The sequence below is a fragment of the Cetorhinus maximus genome, chromosome 24, assembly GCF_964194155.1.
Source record: "Cetorhinus maximus chromosome 24, sCetMax3.hap1.1, whole genome shotgun sequence".
Taxonomy (NCBI): domain Eukaryota; kingdom Metazoa; phylum Chordata; class Chondrichthyes; order Lamniformes; family Cetorhinidae; genus Cetorhinus; species Cetorhinus maximus.
In genome coordinates, this window is record NC_135902.1 from 51043308 (window position 1) to 51059622 (window position 16315).

At 41.2% G+C, this 16315-nt stretch overlaps 1 protein-coding gene across 8 annotated transcripts in view; it reads left to right on the forward strand.

Annotated features, from left to right (window-relative positions):
• cep112 (centrosomal protein 112) overlaps positions 1-16315 on the forward strand; it is a 432841-nt gene that overhangs the window by 129540 nt on the left and 286986 nt on the right. For all 8 annotated transcript variants that reach the window (XM_078529029.1, XM_078529025.1, XM_078529028.1 and 5 more), the window contains one exon: positions 4473-4559. In XM_078529029.1, the coding sequence (XP_078385155.1) occupies positions 4473-4559 (87 nt within the window). The remainder of the gene's footprint in view (positions 1-4472; positions 4560-16315) is intronic.

The window sequence follows — 16315 nt, forward strand, 5'->3', positions numbered from 1 at the left end:
AGTCCCACTATGGCAGCTGGAGAATTTAAGTTCAGCTAGTTGAATAAATCTGGAATAAAAAGCTGGCATTATTAATGGTGACCCTGAACCTACTGAATTTTCGCAAAAGCCCATTTGGCTCACTAGAGTCTTTCTGGGAAAGAAATCTGCCTTCCTTATTTGGTCTGGCCTAAATGTTCCAGACCCACAACAATGTGGTTGACTCTTAACTGCCTCTGAAATGGCCTAGCAAGCCACTCAGTTGTAGCCACTCAGTTGTAACCACTGGACAGCCTTGCTCGAAAGTAAGCTAAAAAAAAAACGATGGCTGGACTTGTGTAAGAGCGATGAGCTGCTGCGTGATATATATGACAGGGTTCGTCCTCACAGCTCGCTATGTCCATGTATGTATGGGCTTTATGCTGTATCTTATCTATGATCGGTTCTGCACAGCATGAATTGGCCAAATGATTGGGCGAACTGTTACAATCAGATTTGAGCAAGTTTTCCAGACACATGGTTAAGGATTTGTGAAGACCATACAGGACTTGAATATCGATAGCAATGCTGTGCCCATGTGCTCATTTGACATTGCTAGCCTATTCACCAACGTTCCTCTTAAGGAAGCCATAGATATTTGCGCTGCAGCACTACATCATGGTGATCTAGGCCCACCACCATTGCATGAATCAGTATTCATTGAGCTTATGAACTTGGCAACTCGCGCAGTTGAGTTCAGCTTTAATAACACCATGTATGTCCAAATGTGTTGCTATGGGATCCCCTCTAGTCCCAGCTCTCGCAAACATCTTGTTGGATTCCGTGAGAAATGTGTCATCGATGGAATGACACCTAACCTACTACCTCTTGCATATTTCCGATATGTGGATGATAATGTTTGCTATATTCAAATCTGCAGCTGCATGTAATAATTTCCTTGCATGTCTTAATAGGCTCCATCCTGCACTCAAGTTCACCTTTGAAATGGAGCATTCGAGTGAACCCCCTTTCCTTGATGTACTAGCTGAGAAATCTACAAGGAAGTTCTCTACCATGGCTTACCACAAGCCTACGTTCACTGGTCAATACACGTGTTGGGATTCTTACAGTTCCACGTACCCTAAGATTGGCCTTATTGGCTACCTCATAAATAGGGCCCGAATCATTTGGTCATTATACAAGCTTAATGCTGAAATACGGCATGTCAAAGATATCTAGCAGGAAAATGGCAATCCTGATCAGATTATTTCACGCTGCATATCGCGCAAACTCATGAACGGGCTCAAGGCCATCACATTTAGCCCTGAAAAGAGTCCTGTCTACCTCAGATTACCCTGGAAGGGCAAAGTATCTCAAAAATTTGAGCAACAGGTGAAGTAACTATTTCATGCTGCTGCTATGCAATAGTAACATGAGTGATATTCGCCACTAACAGGATGCTGCTGTCAAGCCAAAAAGACGTTCTGCCTATCACACAAATGAGTAATGTGGTGTATGAATTTCAGTGTCAGTGTGATGTTAGGTATGTAGGCTGTAGTCTCAAAGACTGGTGGATCGTATCAAACAGCATGTCCCTTCCGCTGTTCGAAACAGGCATGGTACGGATCGCACCTAACCAGCCCGTGTGTGTAAAACTCAAACCACAGTGTCCAACATTAGATGTGATTCCGTGATTGGACAACATTTGCTAAATAATCCTCAGTGTGCTAAGAATTACGCTGACAGCCAATTTAAGATTGTCAGTTGGGCTCGCAGTGTAGCACATTTATGTGTACTGGAGGCTACATATATTAATGCACAGGGCCCTGTTCTTTGCATACAGAAAGAACATATACACACATTGTGCCTGTTTCAGCTAAACAAAATAAGTGACAGCCATTCACTGGTTCATTCCCCAGGGCAATGTCCTGACCAATCAGAGTCAAGTTGCCTGGTTTAAATTTCAAACAATGCTTGGCATTTAGCTTTCAGTCATCATCAACTAGTGCATTGTCCATGACAACACCTCTACCAATCAGAGTCAACTTGCCAACCAATCAACACACTGTTCTCATACAGTATAAATATGTTGTTTCCCGAGACATTGGTATTTTCTTGTGAATTGTCCTGATGAGTGCAGGACGAAAAGCTTCGACAAAAAAGCCCCTCTTTTTCAGCACCACTCAGTTGTATCAAAGCCATTATAGACTGCAGCGGTTCAAGCAGGCAGCTTGGCATCATTACCATAATCTTCTCGAGGACAAGCAATTAGGGATGGGAAGTAAGTAATTACTTTGCCAGCGATGCCCACATACCATGAATAATATTTTTAAAATAGTGTGGGCATTGAGAAAGATCATGGTCAAGATGGGCTGGGACACACTGAATAGCCTGGGAACTGACTCACATTATAATTATATATTGGCCATATATATTATGCAAAATATATATATACAATATATATCCTACAGAGAGGGAAAGATGTAAATAATTGTGATTTTGAAGCTGTCCATTGTAAATCACTTTATTTTAAATCCCTGTGTGTTTCTTGACACAAAATTAGTGCTATTGGATGTGTACTTTGCTCTGAGGTAAGACAGAGAGTAAACAGCAAGCAGATAAAAACACTGAGTCTATCAGTTGTGGCCGAGTATTAGATTGTTCCCCATTACCTTTCTGTTCTTCGTACTCTCACTGGTGCAAGCAATTCGGCCATTAGAAAACTATTGAGATGTCGTCTTTGGCCCAGAGGTGATCTGATAGGAGTTGCTAAACAAACAGCATTGATAGCAGTTCAAAGCAGTTGGAGCCTTAGGCATCAGATAACGAGGAACCCATATGTATGGAGTTGTTTATAAAGTAGGAAATTAAACAGATCAGGTAGATTATAATTCTTTTAAATAAATGCGTGCAAGACAAGCATAACTGGTAACCAGAGAACTACATGAAGAAAAACAAAAAAAATTAACTATCAGAAAGTGTTAGCAGTTAATGTATATTACAGCAAGCTAGAAAATCAAATTAGCAAGGCATCAGTTAAAGAGTAATTAATCAGGGTGATCAGATTAGTTTTTGAGGAGGAAAAGAAGTTTAAACACATTGAGGGTCTTTGTGATAGAATAGGCCATGGGCATTTTTGCTGCATGATTTCAAAGAAGTAGTAGCACTCCAATAGTTGCATTTTGAATACTGCTGCCAGTTCATGTGGCTTTACTGTGGTTTCAGTGGTGAAATGCCATCACTCAGCACAGAGGAGTAATAGCAGTGTGTTGCACCTTTACAGTTGGGCTGCCACGTTGTCCCTTTGTTGTATTGTTGTGGAAGTCAACAAACATACCTTTTTATCGAAACTCCTTTGAGTACCTTTGCCATAGAGTTGTGTAATCTTACATAACAGAAGGAAGACTGTCGTATCTGTGCTAACTCTTTGAAAGAACTATCCAAATAGACCCACTTCCCTGCTGTTTTCCCATAGCCCTGCAATTTTTTTTCCTTTTCAAGTATATATCCAATTCTCTTTTGAAAGTTTCCATTGAATATCCAACAGTGTTTCAAACAGTGTATTCTGAACCTGCAGTGTACCAGCAGTATATTCTGCTGCCTTAACAAAAAGTCTTATTTCCCCTTTGGTTCCTTTACCAATTACTGTACTTTAAATCGGTGATCTTTCGCTGCTGACCCTTCTGCCAGTGGAAACAGTTTCTCCCTATCTGTTCTATCTTACTCTGCTTAGCCTTCATTACAATAAGGAGAATAATCTAACTTCTCAAGTCTCATCACAACACTAAAGTGTTCTGTTTCAGGTGTCACTCTAGTAATTCTTCTCTGCACCCTATCCAAGGCCTTAACATCCTACGTAAAGTGTGATTTTTGTTGCTGTTTGCCTGATCGCCATTTGGCATAACTAAAATTGGGTGCTTACAGGTGAGGAATTGTGAATGGGCACTCGAGTCCTCCCACTCAGGAACACAGTGCTGTGGACAGCATTGCATCAGTAGAAAGCAGTCAGTGAATAGGATAATAATGTTTGTAGTGCTTAAAAAATACAGATCCTTTATATTCCTACTCCTCCACCACAGGTACAATATCCTTTATTTTTTAGGTCGTTGTCGGTAATATTGAGGTTACTGTAACATGTTTCCTTGAAGAGCTGAAGAAAAGCGCATTGCATGGCAATAACTGACAAGCAAACAACAAATTGAAAGATTATCACAAATTGTGAAATGATTTATGACTTAAATAGCAATGAAATGTATGTATTTCCAGCATGGGAAGTTACTGTTGTTTTTTTTTCTGATTAAGTTCAATAAATAAAATATTACGTCAAATGTTGTCAAAATTAAATATCAAAGTATAATTTTAACATCTAGAGTATAATTCTTGTTGAGTACATTTTGCATTGAAAATGAAGGTATGAGTTAATAAATTCCACGACTCACATTACACATTCTCTTTAATTTTGGGTAGGAAGCAGAATAAGTAACACCCTTTGTTTAATTGTTTTTAATCAAAAGATAGAGATGAAGACAAAAATGTTGGAAGCAAAATTCCATGAGGAGAAGCTCAAGCTGCAGCAAAAACATGATACCGATGTTCAAAAGGTAAATTGGGAAGTTTTTTAAATAATTTCTCTTGCTGTGGGGTATCACTTCTATAAGGTCACAAATAATATTTTGAGCAATTCACTATGAAATGAGAGGAGGAACAGAAGGGACCCAGTCAGCCTGGGATGAAATGTTTTCTTGCTTTTCACTAAGGCAGCATTGGGGAGGCCTGGGTTCTGGGAGATTACATGAAAGCAAAAATAAATGGCAAAAATGTGATTATTATAAAAAGTTTTACGAATGTGTTTGCTGAAAATCAGTGTAAGTTAGTTGGAGTATAATTCAGTAATGCTGTTATGTGATTCTTAAAGGTAGCTATTCCAGGTTCCTGTTTCTGTGCCTGTATCTCAAGGAGCTCCTTGCACTTGTGTTTCTTTGGGTGGGGTCATTCATTAATGGCAACTTCTCCTGCTAAGGACTTGAGATAATACCACTGCTCCCTCTAAGCTGCATGTGTACGAGGCTGTGCAGCAACCCAAAAGGTACTGCCCAGGCTGCTCATGTGACTGTATGCACAAGAATTTAATGGTATCGCACATTAAAATGAAAAGGATGCACACAACAAAAAAAATTTGTCAAGAAAACATTGGTCAGCATCACGCGGCTGTCCTCGGCAAGGCAAAAACTTGGGGTTAGCATATTTAGCACATAGCTCTCTCCAAAGAATGTTGCAAGCCACTTGGCTTTTCTGAGAGAGGGCAAAAGGGTAGTGTCAGATCATTGGCACCTTGTTCTTCAGAAGCATTACCACTTGCATCTCAAACACTGCAGTTGCCTTTCCCGCTCCATATTGTTGATGCCTGCCCAAAGGTTTCCATTCCTGCCCATTGTCACCTGTGTAAGATATAATAGCTGCAAGTTCTCCTAAAAATTTTCAACAACTGCTGAAGCAATGGCTCCTGAAGCCTTTATACAACCAAGGACTTCACTTCTTTGTGACCCTGCCCAAATTTTTTATCCTGAAAAGTCACAATAGAAAATATTTTCCTTCAGTTTAAATGGTCATCTTTTAAACTTATGTCAGGTGAGGCACTGTAACACAATATAACTTTGAACATAGAAGTTCAGTGTTTTCTTTCTGTTGGAAGGGTTACATTTCAGCATTCCTTTGTTTTAAGTTACATTAAGTAAAAATACGCTCCAGTTTAAAAGACCTGTTGTCAAGAGCTGCATGACTGGATGTCACACTGTTAGTTGTTAACCCCCCCCACCCCCCGCAATATGCTGATGTTGCAATCTTATCAAGTACAAATTTTTGTAATTAAATATAATCAAGTTAGACTACCAAGAACTGCTACCTCACAGGGCTGCTGTTGAGTGTGTGGATATCTGAGTAAACTTTAGCAGTAGCTTTTCAGGTAAGGTTTCGACCAGTGATAGGTAAGATTGGAGGGTTGGTTGAAGGAAAAGGAGATGCAGGGATGTGGGAACAAGATTGGTTTATTGTTGCAATCTTCGCCCAAGATAACATGGAGGATGGAGTGAGCTGGGATTAGTTGGTTTTAGTAGATTGTAATTTATATTTGATGGAAGGCAAGTGATATTGTTCGGGGTGAGTAAAATTCTTTAAGTTTAAAACATTTCTACCAGCTGTCACAACTTTTTTTGAAATGTTTTCTTTAATTTCCCCTTAAATTCTGAAGTTAAATTTAAAGTCATGGAGATCATGGAGCAATCTGTTGGAGGCTTGGCACTAAGACTCAATGGGGAATATACAATTGGGCCCGTCAGAGGGCAACTCGAATTATACTGAATAGAAGTTGTCTTGGCGATTTATTTTGATGCTTCACGGTATTAAGAAGTTTAGAAGTTGAGACTGAGGCAGGCAGGAAATCAGTCAATTTATGATTTTAGTTTAGATTGATATCAAATATGTTTATTGAAATATGTGACTAAAATTACCACTTGGTTTGCTGTAGACACCTCTAATCGTTTTTTTTCTTATGATATTTGGTGCAGCACCCTGTTTTTAAAAAAAAGTCATTCATGGGATGTGAGGGTCACCGGCAAGGCCAGCATTTGTTGCCCATCCTAATTGCCTTTGAGAAGGTTCTGGTGGGCGGCCTTCTTGAATCACTGCAGTCCATCTGGTGTAGGTTTCTGTTTTTATTTCAGAAAAAGATGCTGTTTTCTGCAGCCACCATTCGCATGTTGTACAACTGATCTTTTTCCTGTTTGATTTAAAACTGAAATTAATTAATTTCATACAATTAAAAAATAGATATCAAGTACCTATGAGGTATTTTTATTAGATTGGGTGAGATTACAGGGCGATTTGCTGGAGGTTTTTCCAATTATGTAGAAATGGGACAGAGTAGGTAGAAACAGACTGCTGCTAGTTGAGGGTTCTAGAACGAAGGAACGTTGATGTAAGCTTAATTGTAAGAGACTAAAGATAGAGAAGGAGAATTTTTTTCTGAGTTGTGAGGAGTTGGTGATTGAAGCACTGACCATTTTAACTTTTGAGAATAGGCTGGAGAGTTGGTTAAAGGAAAAGGAGATGTAAGGATGTGGGAACAAGGTAGAAACATACAATTGTAATTGCTTCTCATTTGGAGGATAAACACCAGCGTGGATTGGCTATGCCCAATGGCCTGTTTCCATGTGATAATTTCAATGTAATTCTATGGCCAGGATCTTTCCTATGGTGGGCGGGCCATTTTATGCAGGCGAGCCAATTAAGGACTGCCCAGCGTATTACGCGGCCAGTAGCGCTCAGCACTACCTGTGCAGGAGGGAGAGGAAGGAGAGTCGGGGCACGGAGCTGCCTCGGAGATTGAATGAATATTAAAATAATTAAAGAATTGAGTTAAAAATGTATTTAAACATGTCCCCTCGTGACTGTGCCACATGAGTGGGGTCATGTTTTTATATGTATGAAAATCAATTTATTTATTTAATAAAAGCTTCAGGAAACCTCATCCAGCTCATGGATGAGGTTTGCTGAAAAACAGAAAGGCCGCTTGGGCTTCCTGCCTGTCTGCCAACCTTAAGGTTGGATGGGCAGTGTTCTCAAGTGGCTCAATTGATTTCTTAATGGCCTTAATAGGCCGTTTACATTTTGGCGGGCGCGCAGTCAACTCCAGCACATGCCTGCCGAACGAAATGTCATGAAGGCGCACGATGACGTCGGGACGCATGCGGGTCATTTTACACGTCGGTGTGTTGGGCCCACCCCCGCATCGAAAAATTCTGCCCTATGTTTATGTCGGCATGAAAATAATCTATAATTTATAGACAGGAAAACAGTCAACATTTTCAACATGATGAGGATGATTGTGAACAGAGTCCAAAATAGTGACTCTTGGAAAATTCAAGATCCTCATTAGCACTTCAATTACAAGTAGTGTAAATTCAATTTCTAATTGCTCCAGTTGGTATAATGCAAAACAGAAAGTTGGAGCAGCAAATGAAAAGTTTTTTTGCTAAAACATCCAAGGGTCTTGAGATTAAGACCTTGTTCTACACATGACTGTTGTCTGTGGGTTATTGGATTCTTTCATATTTTGCTCTGTAACCTTGAAGCCTATTCAGACTGAAGAGCTATCCTCCACTTTCTGAGGTGGTTAGTCATGTTTTCTGAATTTCCTACAAGAAAAGAAAAGTCATGGCCATGCTCATTTAAAGATCAAACTTCAGTAGTTGCAAGATACAGCTGTGTTATTAGTCACAAAACATCATTAGTCACAAGTAGAATTTGATATTGAATGAAATTAGCCATATTTTTATAAAGATGCTGTGCTCTGGATGGAGTACAATAGGCTGGAAACTGTACAACGGGCTCAGCTGTCACTTTTTTACAATTTCCATTTTTCTCCAAATTTGTCCCCCCTTCCTCAACACATCCATATTAATAGTCATTTATATATATATATTCTCAATAGTTTGCTGTGTGGAACATTCTGTGTTGTGTTGGGGTCGCTCCTTATTCGATTTTCAGGAGTTATTTTGAATGGAGTGGTTTGGAACCCTTGCTTCTCCAGTATTAGTTTCAATTCCATGATTAAACTGGCCTTTACCTAAATTGTGAATAAAATTCACCTTTAAGCTTTTTTTTTGCATTGCAATGAACTTTATTGTTGGAATGTAAGAATGAGAAAAGGTCTTTCAGCTATCCCGCTCACCTTGTCATTTTGGTTTTGATGTAGGCCAGTTTTAACCTTCCTTCAAATCCAAAAATATATTTCAGCAATAAAAAAAATGGCCTCATTTAGAACCAGGGCAGGTTCCATATTTAAATACCCAGGCACCTGGTAAGGTTGGCATATGCAAGTAGTAATGCACTTGGTAAGGCTGGCATATATAGGTGGCCATGTACCTGGTGATGCTGGTACAAATGAACAGGTTATCCAATGAGGCAAAAAAAAATTAAAATCGGTACGGTTTAAATTAAGTTGGGAAGAGGACATAAGGAGGCTACGAAGGGACGTTGATAGGTTAAGTGAGTGTGCAAAGATCTGTCAAATGGAGTATCATGTGCGAAAATGTGAAATTGCCAATTTTGGCGGGAAGAATAAAAAAGCTTATTATCTAAATGGTGAGAGATTGTGGAGGGATTGGGCATACTAGTGCATAAATCGCAAAAGGTTAGTATGCAGGAACAGCAAGTAATTAGGAAAGCTAATAGAATGTTATTGTTTATTGTGAGGTGAATTGAATACAGAAGTAGAGAAGTTATGCTTAAGTTACGCAGGGTATTGGTAAGACCACATCTGGAATATTGTGTACTGTATTGGTCTCCTTATTTAAGGAAAGATGTAAATGCATTGGAAGCAGTTCGGAGAATGTTTATTAGACTAATACCTGGAATGGGTGGGTTGTCTTATGAGGAAAGGCTGGACAGGCTAGGCTTGTATCCACTGGAGTTTAAAAGAGCAAGTGACTTGATTGAAACGTATAAGACCCTGAGGGGCCTTGACAGGGTGGATGTGGAAAGGATGGTTTCTCGTGTGGGAGAATCTAGAACTAGGGGTCACTGCTTAAAAATAAGGGATCGCTCATTTAAGACAGACGAGGAGAAATGTTTTTTCTCTCAGAGGGTTATGAGTCTTTGGAACTCTTCCTCAAAAGACGGTAGAAGCAGAGCCTGAATATTTTAAAGGCAGAGCTAGATAGATTCTTCTTAAGCCAGGCGATGAAAAGTTATTGGGGCCAGTTGGAATGTGGAGTTGAGGTTACAATCAGATCAACCATGATCTTATTGAATGGCAGAGCAGGTTTGAGGGGCTGAGTGGCCTACTTCTGCTCCTGATTTGTGTGTTTGTATGTAATAATTTTGTAAAAGGAAAACAAGTAAATTACACCTCCTTCAAACGGAACCGGGCTAGCTTAGTTTAATTCAAAGATCCCTTACTAACTTTTGATGCTGGGAATACTAAGCAGTTGCTTTGTTAAAATAATGACTTTCTGTAAAACCATATTAAAGCATCACATCATTCTGCCTAACACTAATGGCTGTGATAAATTGGCCTAATTTTGAAGAGTCTGGGGAAGAGTGATAAGGACACAAAATGCTAAATAAACTGGTGGATTATTGAACGGATAGTTTTGCCTTCATGGAAGAAAAATATTAAACGGGGTCTTCATCTGAGTCTGGCTTTGCTATTGAAACCCAGTGTGGCTTGATCCATCTTTGTGATTCATGAGAACAAAGTTCTGAAAGAGTTGACAGGATGATTTAGTTTTGAGGCCTCCTTTTTGGATCTCACACTTAACAGATGCTACAACAGATTATTTCTTATAGTTGTAGAATGTAAGAATGTTACGGTTAGGGTTCCTTCAGTCACTGTAACAGCAGACAGGAAGTCCCTATGCTGAAAGCAGATTCCCATCCTCACATCAAAGCATTCTGTGTTGGATGCTAATATTTGCTCAGGTGCATCTTGGGGCATATTAACTTAGTTTGAGTATATTTACCACAGATGACCAGTAGTGTCTGGCCTGGTGAGAATCAGTACAAAGCAGGACAAGACTCTGACCTTCTATTGACTAAGCTTTGATGTGCAGGTTGTAATTTTTTGTTCAGCTGAGCTTTCATTTGCTATTTCTTGCTAGTGACAGCATAAAATGCTTTGGACAGATGAATCTGATGAAAGATCTTTTTCTGTTTTGCTGATGCAGTGCACAGGTGAAGTACATTTGATACTCCCTGCGTCGTTCAACAAACTCAGACACTAGACCTACATGGGTAAAAAAGAATGACTCCCATTATCTTCTGTATTGGTTGTTGAGAATTAATAGGCCACTGTGTATATAATACATTTATGTTCTTTACTGGGAAATTCTTGCTTGCTGGTCTTTTTAAATTTAGATGTTTTATTGTGGTAATGTGACCTCTATTTTTATAATTTTAAAAACTATAGGTTTGCTGGTGTTGTTGGAGAGAGTTTAAATTAGCTTAGCAGTAGGAGAATGGGAGCCTCAGCACAGATTCAGAGGAGTGTTATGATCTCCGTGGATACCAACAAACTAAAGAACCAAATTTACCAAATGACCCCAATGAAAAAGTGATAAGATTTCACCTTTTATAACTTTTGTTTTAACAATCAAACCAAAATCAACATGAATTAACAGGCAAATTGTGGTCAATACAAACCATAAATTACACTTTAAATAACAGATATAAGAAAATTAGATCTCATAGATTTACTGGGCAGTTCACTTAGCATAAACGGCACCAATTCCAGCCACAAAGCCCTTTGAAGCTCTGGACATCCTCTGATAAAATTCCAGCTCCTTTTATTCAAGGCTTTAGCCATCAATTGCCATCAGATAGCTTTACTCCATCCAAGTTCCATGCATAGAATTTTCATCAAAAGCCAAACTTTGGCAGATCCCTCTCAGCCCTTCTCATGGATCCAACTGCCTTGGGCTTCTTTTCCAGCTGTGGCATACCTTCTCCGCCAGAACCCAAAACTGGCCACCCTGACCTGCTTACCTTGCAGTCTGGATGATGTGATCGCAGGTTTTAGTGCTGTATTTAAATACTCTGCCAGGCTGCTGCCTTTTTGACACATACCCCAGAGATAACTGTAATATTAAATTACAAATACTCAAAAACATCGAGAATCATTGAAGTGCAAAGACAGAGAATATTTAAAAACAATTGATAGTGCTCCCTCAGTACTGCACTTGCCAAGATGCTGAGGCTGCTGTCTGGTCCATCCATTCCAAGAGCTGAGAAATCCTCGCACCATGTGCGTGTGAAATATGGCACCAGCTCCAGCTCACATTGACCGGTTGTGCGCCCTTTCAGAGGCAATGCCAGACCTTGGCCGCCTTGCGCATGTGCTTTGCGTCCACTGGCAGCACCACCACCTTGGGCCCACACCCTGCCAACTGCCAACCCCGTCACGGGAGAGAAGCAAAGTTGGAAATGAAAGACAGGAAATTACTAAATGAGTATGAAGGGCAGAGAAGACAAGCCAGAAACTAGACAATAAAGGAGCTTTTCAATGATCAGTGGTATACACTTCAATGCAAGAAGTCTAGTGAATAAGGCAGATGAGCTGAGGGCACACATAAACACTTGCAAGTGTGACATCAAAGCTATTACTGAAACATGGCTTAAGAAGAACAGGATTGGCAGCTCAACAGACCTGGTTACAGGATTTTCAGACAGGATTAAAAGGGAGTTGGAGGGGGCAGTCACAATATTAGTTAAAGAAACAATTGCAGCAGTGAGGAGGGACGATGCGCGAGGATCATCAAATTAAGCCATAGGCTTGAACCAAGGAACAAAAAAGGGGCAATCACATTGCTGGGAGTAATGTATTGACCCCCAGTCAGAGGGAGATAGAAGAGTAAATATGTAGGCAAATTACTGAGAAGTGCAGAAACAATAGGGCTGTAATTATAGTGAGTTTCAATTACCTTAATATTAACTCGGATAAAATCAGTGTAAAAAGTGCAGAGAGAGCAGAATGCTTAAAGTTCAGAGAAATTTTTTTTTCAATGTAACAAGAGCAGGGGCAATTTTGGATTTAGTTTTAGAAAATTAAGCTGGGTAGGTTGAAGGTGTTATCAGTGAGAAAGCATTAGGCCTGGAGGATACCACAAAGATACACTGGGGACCACCCCTCCCACCAAGCCAGAAGTTCCCAGGTAACAATTACACAGCAGTTGCTCGGGAAGTTTAAACTTCTGTTGGGCAATTTCCCTGAACTGGGAACCATCCAAAATGTGATTTAAATCACAAACTTCAGATGCTTCTGACTACGTTACAGAAATAGTTACCCAGAAAAAGTTAGAATTAAAACCACTTTTAGCTCCTGGGTAACTATAGCACTGACCACCCCCTGCCCCTGATCCCCCAGGGGACTCTCCCACTACCCCTCCCCCATGGGCCGACTCCCGACTTGCCCGCCCCTCCTGATTCTCTCCATCCTCCTGACCCGACTCCCCACCCACCCCTGACACAACTTCTCCACCCCCCCACCCCTAACCCAACTCCCCCTTCCAACCTGACTTCCCACTCCGGACAGCTCCCCCCGCAACCCTCTGCAAAGGCCTGACCTGACCCTACCTGACTAGTGCCGTAAAAAAGGCTGCGTGACTTACTTACCTGCGACTGAGCTGCCCTTGACTGTAGGCCTTGGGAACCTACTGCACTACAGAGATCTCGCCCAGCCTGAGTCGGAAGGTTGGGTGAGGTAAGAGCAGCTGGATTTCAAGGTAACTACGAGTAGAGTGGCAATCCAACTCAATTGCCATTCCACCAGAAATTATGGTCCATTATCATTCAGTTAGACTCAACATTGTTATGGTAAAGGGCAATGGTAAACCTAGAATAAAAGTTTTAAATTGGGGAAATGCCACAGCTGAGTTGTGATTTGGCAACACTGAACTGGAAACAACTACTTGAAGGTAAATCAGTGTCACAGCAGTAGGAGGTATTTACAGAGGAGACTCAGAGTTCAGAACAAATACATTCCCAGAAAGTTAAAGAGTAGGACTCTCAAATAAGAACTTAGGAAATAGGAGCATAAATAGACTATGTGGCCTCTTGAGTCTGCTCCACCATTCAGTACAATGGTGGATGATCATTGCCTCAACTCCACTTTCCTGCCCATTCCCCAAATCCCTTGATTCCACGAGAGACCAATACTTTGTCGATCTGGGTCTTAAATATATTCAGCAATAGAGCATCCACAATCCTCTGGGATAGAGAATTCCAAAGATTCACAACCTTCTGAATGAATAAATTTCTCTGCATCTCAGTCCTAAATGTTCGACCCCTTACCCTGAAACCGTGCCCCGTGTTCTAGATTCCCCAGCCAGAGGAAGCAACCCCTTCGTACATGCTCTGTCAAACCCCTTCAGAATAGATTTGTTAAGAGAGGGTTGGGCCTGTCTAACTTGATTGAATTTTTTGAGGAGGTTGCAATCATAGTATCATTAAATGATTATAGCCAGAAGGAAGAACCCGAGGCCACCGATTTAAGGAGATTGGCAAAAGGAGCAATGGTGACACGAGGAAAAAGATTTTTACGCAATGCATGGTTAGAATCTGGAATGCTCTGCTTGAGAGTATGGTGGAGGGAGATTCAATTGAGGCCTCCAAAAGAGAATTGGATTATTACATGATTCAAAAAAAATTGCAGGGCTACAGTGAAAAGGCAGGGGGGTAGGACTAGGTGAGTTGCTCTTCCAGAGAGCTGGCATGGACACAACAGGCTAAATGCCTCTTCCTGCGCTACAACCATTTTATGATTCTGTGACTTAAATAATTAAAGACTCACCAGCTACTCACCAATCAGCTGCTTTCCTGTGCTGATGTTGGTTTATTTTATAGGGAGTTAAATGTTTTATTTCACTCTTGCTACCTGTATACCTCAGATTTCAATTTACTGAAAAACTCAGATCCCATTTGTATTGATATCCCTTCCGATTTAGTTTTAACTTTATCCCTATGTTTGTTTGATTATGGAATATTGGTTGTAATTATTTAATAAATTATCCAGCATTTTCTGTTTTTATTTCAGATTTCCAGCATCTGCAGTACATTGCTTTTTTTAAAAATAAATGATCAAATTGGGTTTAGGCTTTTTTATTCCTTCCTGGGATATTGGCATCGCTGGCTAGGCCAGCATTTATTGCCCCTCCCTAATTGCCCTGGAGAAGATGGTAATGTGCTGCCTTCTTGAACTGCTGCAGCCCATCTGTTGTAGGAATACCCACAGTGTTGTTAGTGAGGGAATTCCAGGATTTTGACCCAGTCACAGTGAAGGAACAGCGATATAGTTCCAAGTCAGGATGGTGTGTGACTTGGAGGGGAACTTGCAGGTGGTGCAAGTTCCCATGCATCTGCTACCCTTGTCCTTCTAGGTGGTACAGTTTGCGGGTTTGGAAGGTGCTGTCAAGGAAGCCTTGTTGAGTTGCTGCAGTGCATCTCGTAGACGGTATACACTGCTGCCACTGTGCGTCAGAGGTGGAGGGGGTGGATGTTGAAGGAGGTGGATGGGGTGCCAATCAAACGGGCTACTTTGTATGGGACGGTGTCGAGTTTCTTGAGTGTTGTTGGAGTTGCACTCATCCAGGCAAGTGGAGAGTATTCCATCACACTCCTTGTAGATGGTGGACAGGCTTTGGGGAGTCAGGAGGTGAATTACTCTCTGCAGAATTCCCAGCCTCTGACCTGCTCTTGTAGCCACAGTATTTATATGGCTGGTCCAGTTCAGTTTCTGGTCAATGTTAACCCCCAGAATGTTGTTGTGGGGGGTTCAGTAATGGTAATGCCATTAAATGTCATGGGGAGATAGTTAGATTCTCTCTTCTTGGAGATAGTCATTGCCTGGCACTTAAGTGGCGCGAATCTCACTTGCTACTTGTCAGCCCAAACCTGAATATTGTTCGGGTCTTGCTACTTATGGACACTACCCTGAGGAACCCCTGCAGTGATGCCAACAATCACAACCATCTTCCTTTGTGCCAGGTATGACTGCGACCAATGGAGAGCTTTCCCCCTGATTCCCATTAACTCCAGTTTTGCTAGGGCTCCTTGATGTCAAGGGCAGTCACTCTTACCTCACCTCTTGAGCTCAGCTCCATGTTTCGACCAAGGCTGGAATGAGGTCAGGAGCTGAATGGCCTTGGCGGAACCCAAACAGAGCACTAGGGAGCAGTCTATTGCTGAGTAGGTGCCACTTGATAGCACTGTTGACAACACTTGCTATCACTTTGCTGATGATCGAGAGTAGACTGATGGGGTGGCAATTGGCCAGGTTGGATTTGTCCTGCTTTTTGTGTACATGGCATACCTGGGCAATTTTCCACATTGCCAAGTAGATGCTAGCGTTGTAGCTGTACTGGAACAGCTTGGCTAGATGCGCAGCTAGCTTTGGAGCACAAGTCTTCAGCTGCTGGAATGTTGTCAGGGCCCATAGCCTTTGCAGCATTCAGTGCCTTCAGCTGCTTCTTGATATCACATGGAGTGAATTGAATTGACTAAAGACTGGCATCTGTGATGCTGGGGACCTCAGGAGGAGGCTGCGATGTATCATTTTGGCCGAAGATTCTCGCAAATGCTTCAGCCTTGTATTTTACACTGATGTGCTGGATTCCCCCAAAATTGAGGTTGGGGATATTTGTGGTGCCTCCTCTTCCAGTTAGTAGTTTAATTGTCCAGCACCATTCAAGACTGCATGTGGAAGTATTGCAGAGCTTAGATCTGACCCTTTGGTTGTGGGATCGCTTAGCTCTGTCTATCACATGCTGCCTCCGCTTTTGGCATGCAAGTAGTCCTGTGTTGCAAC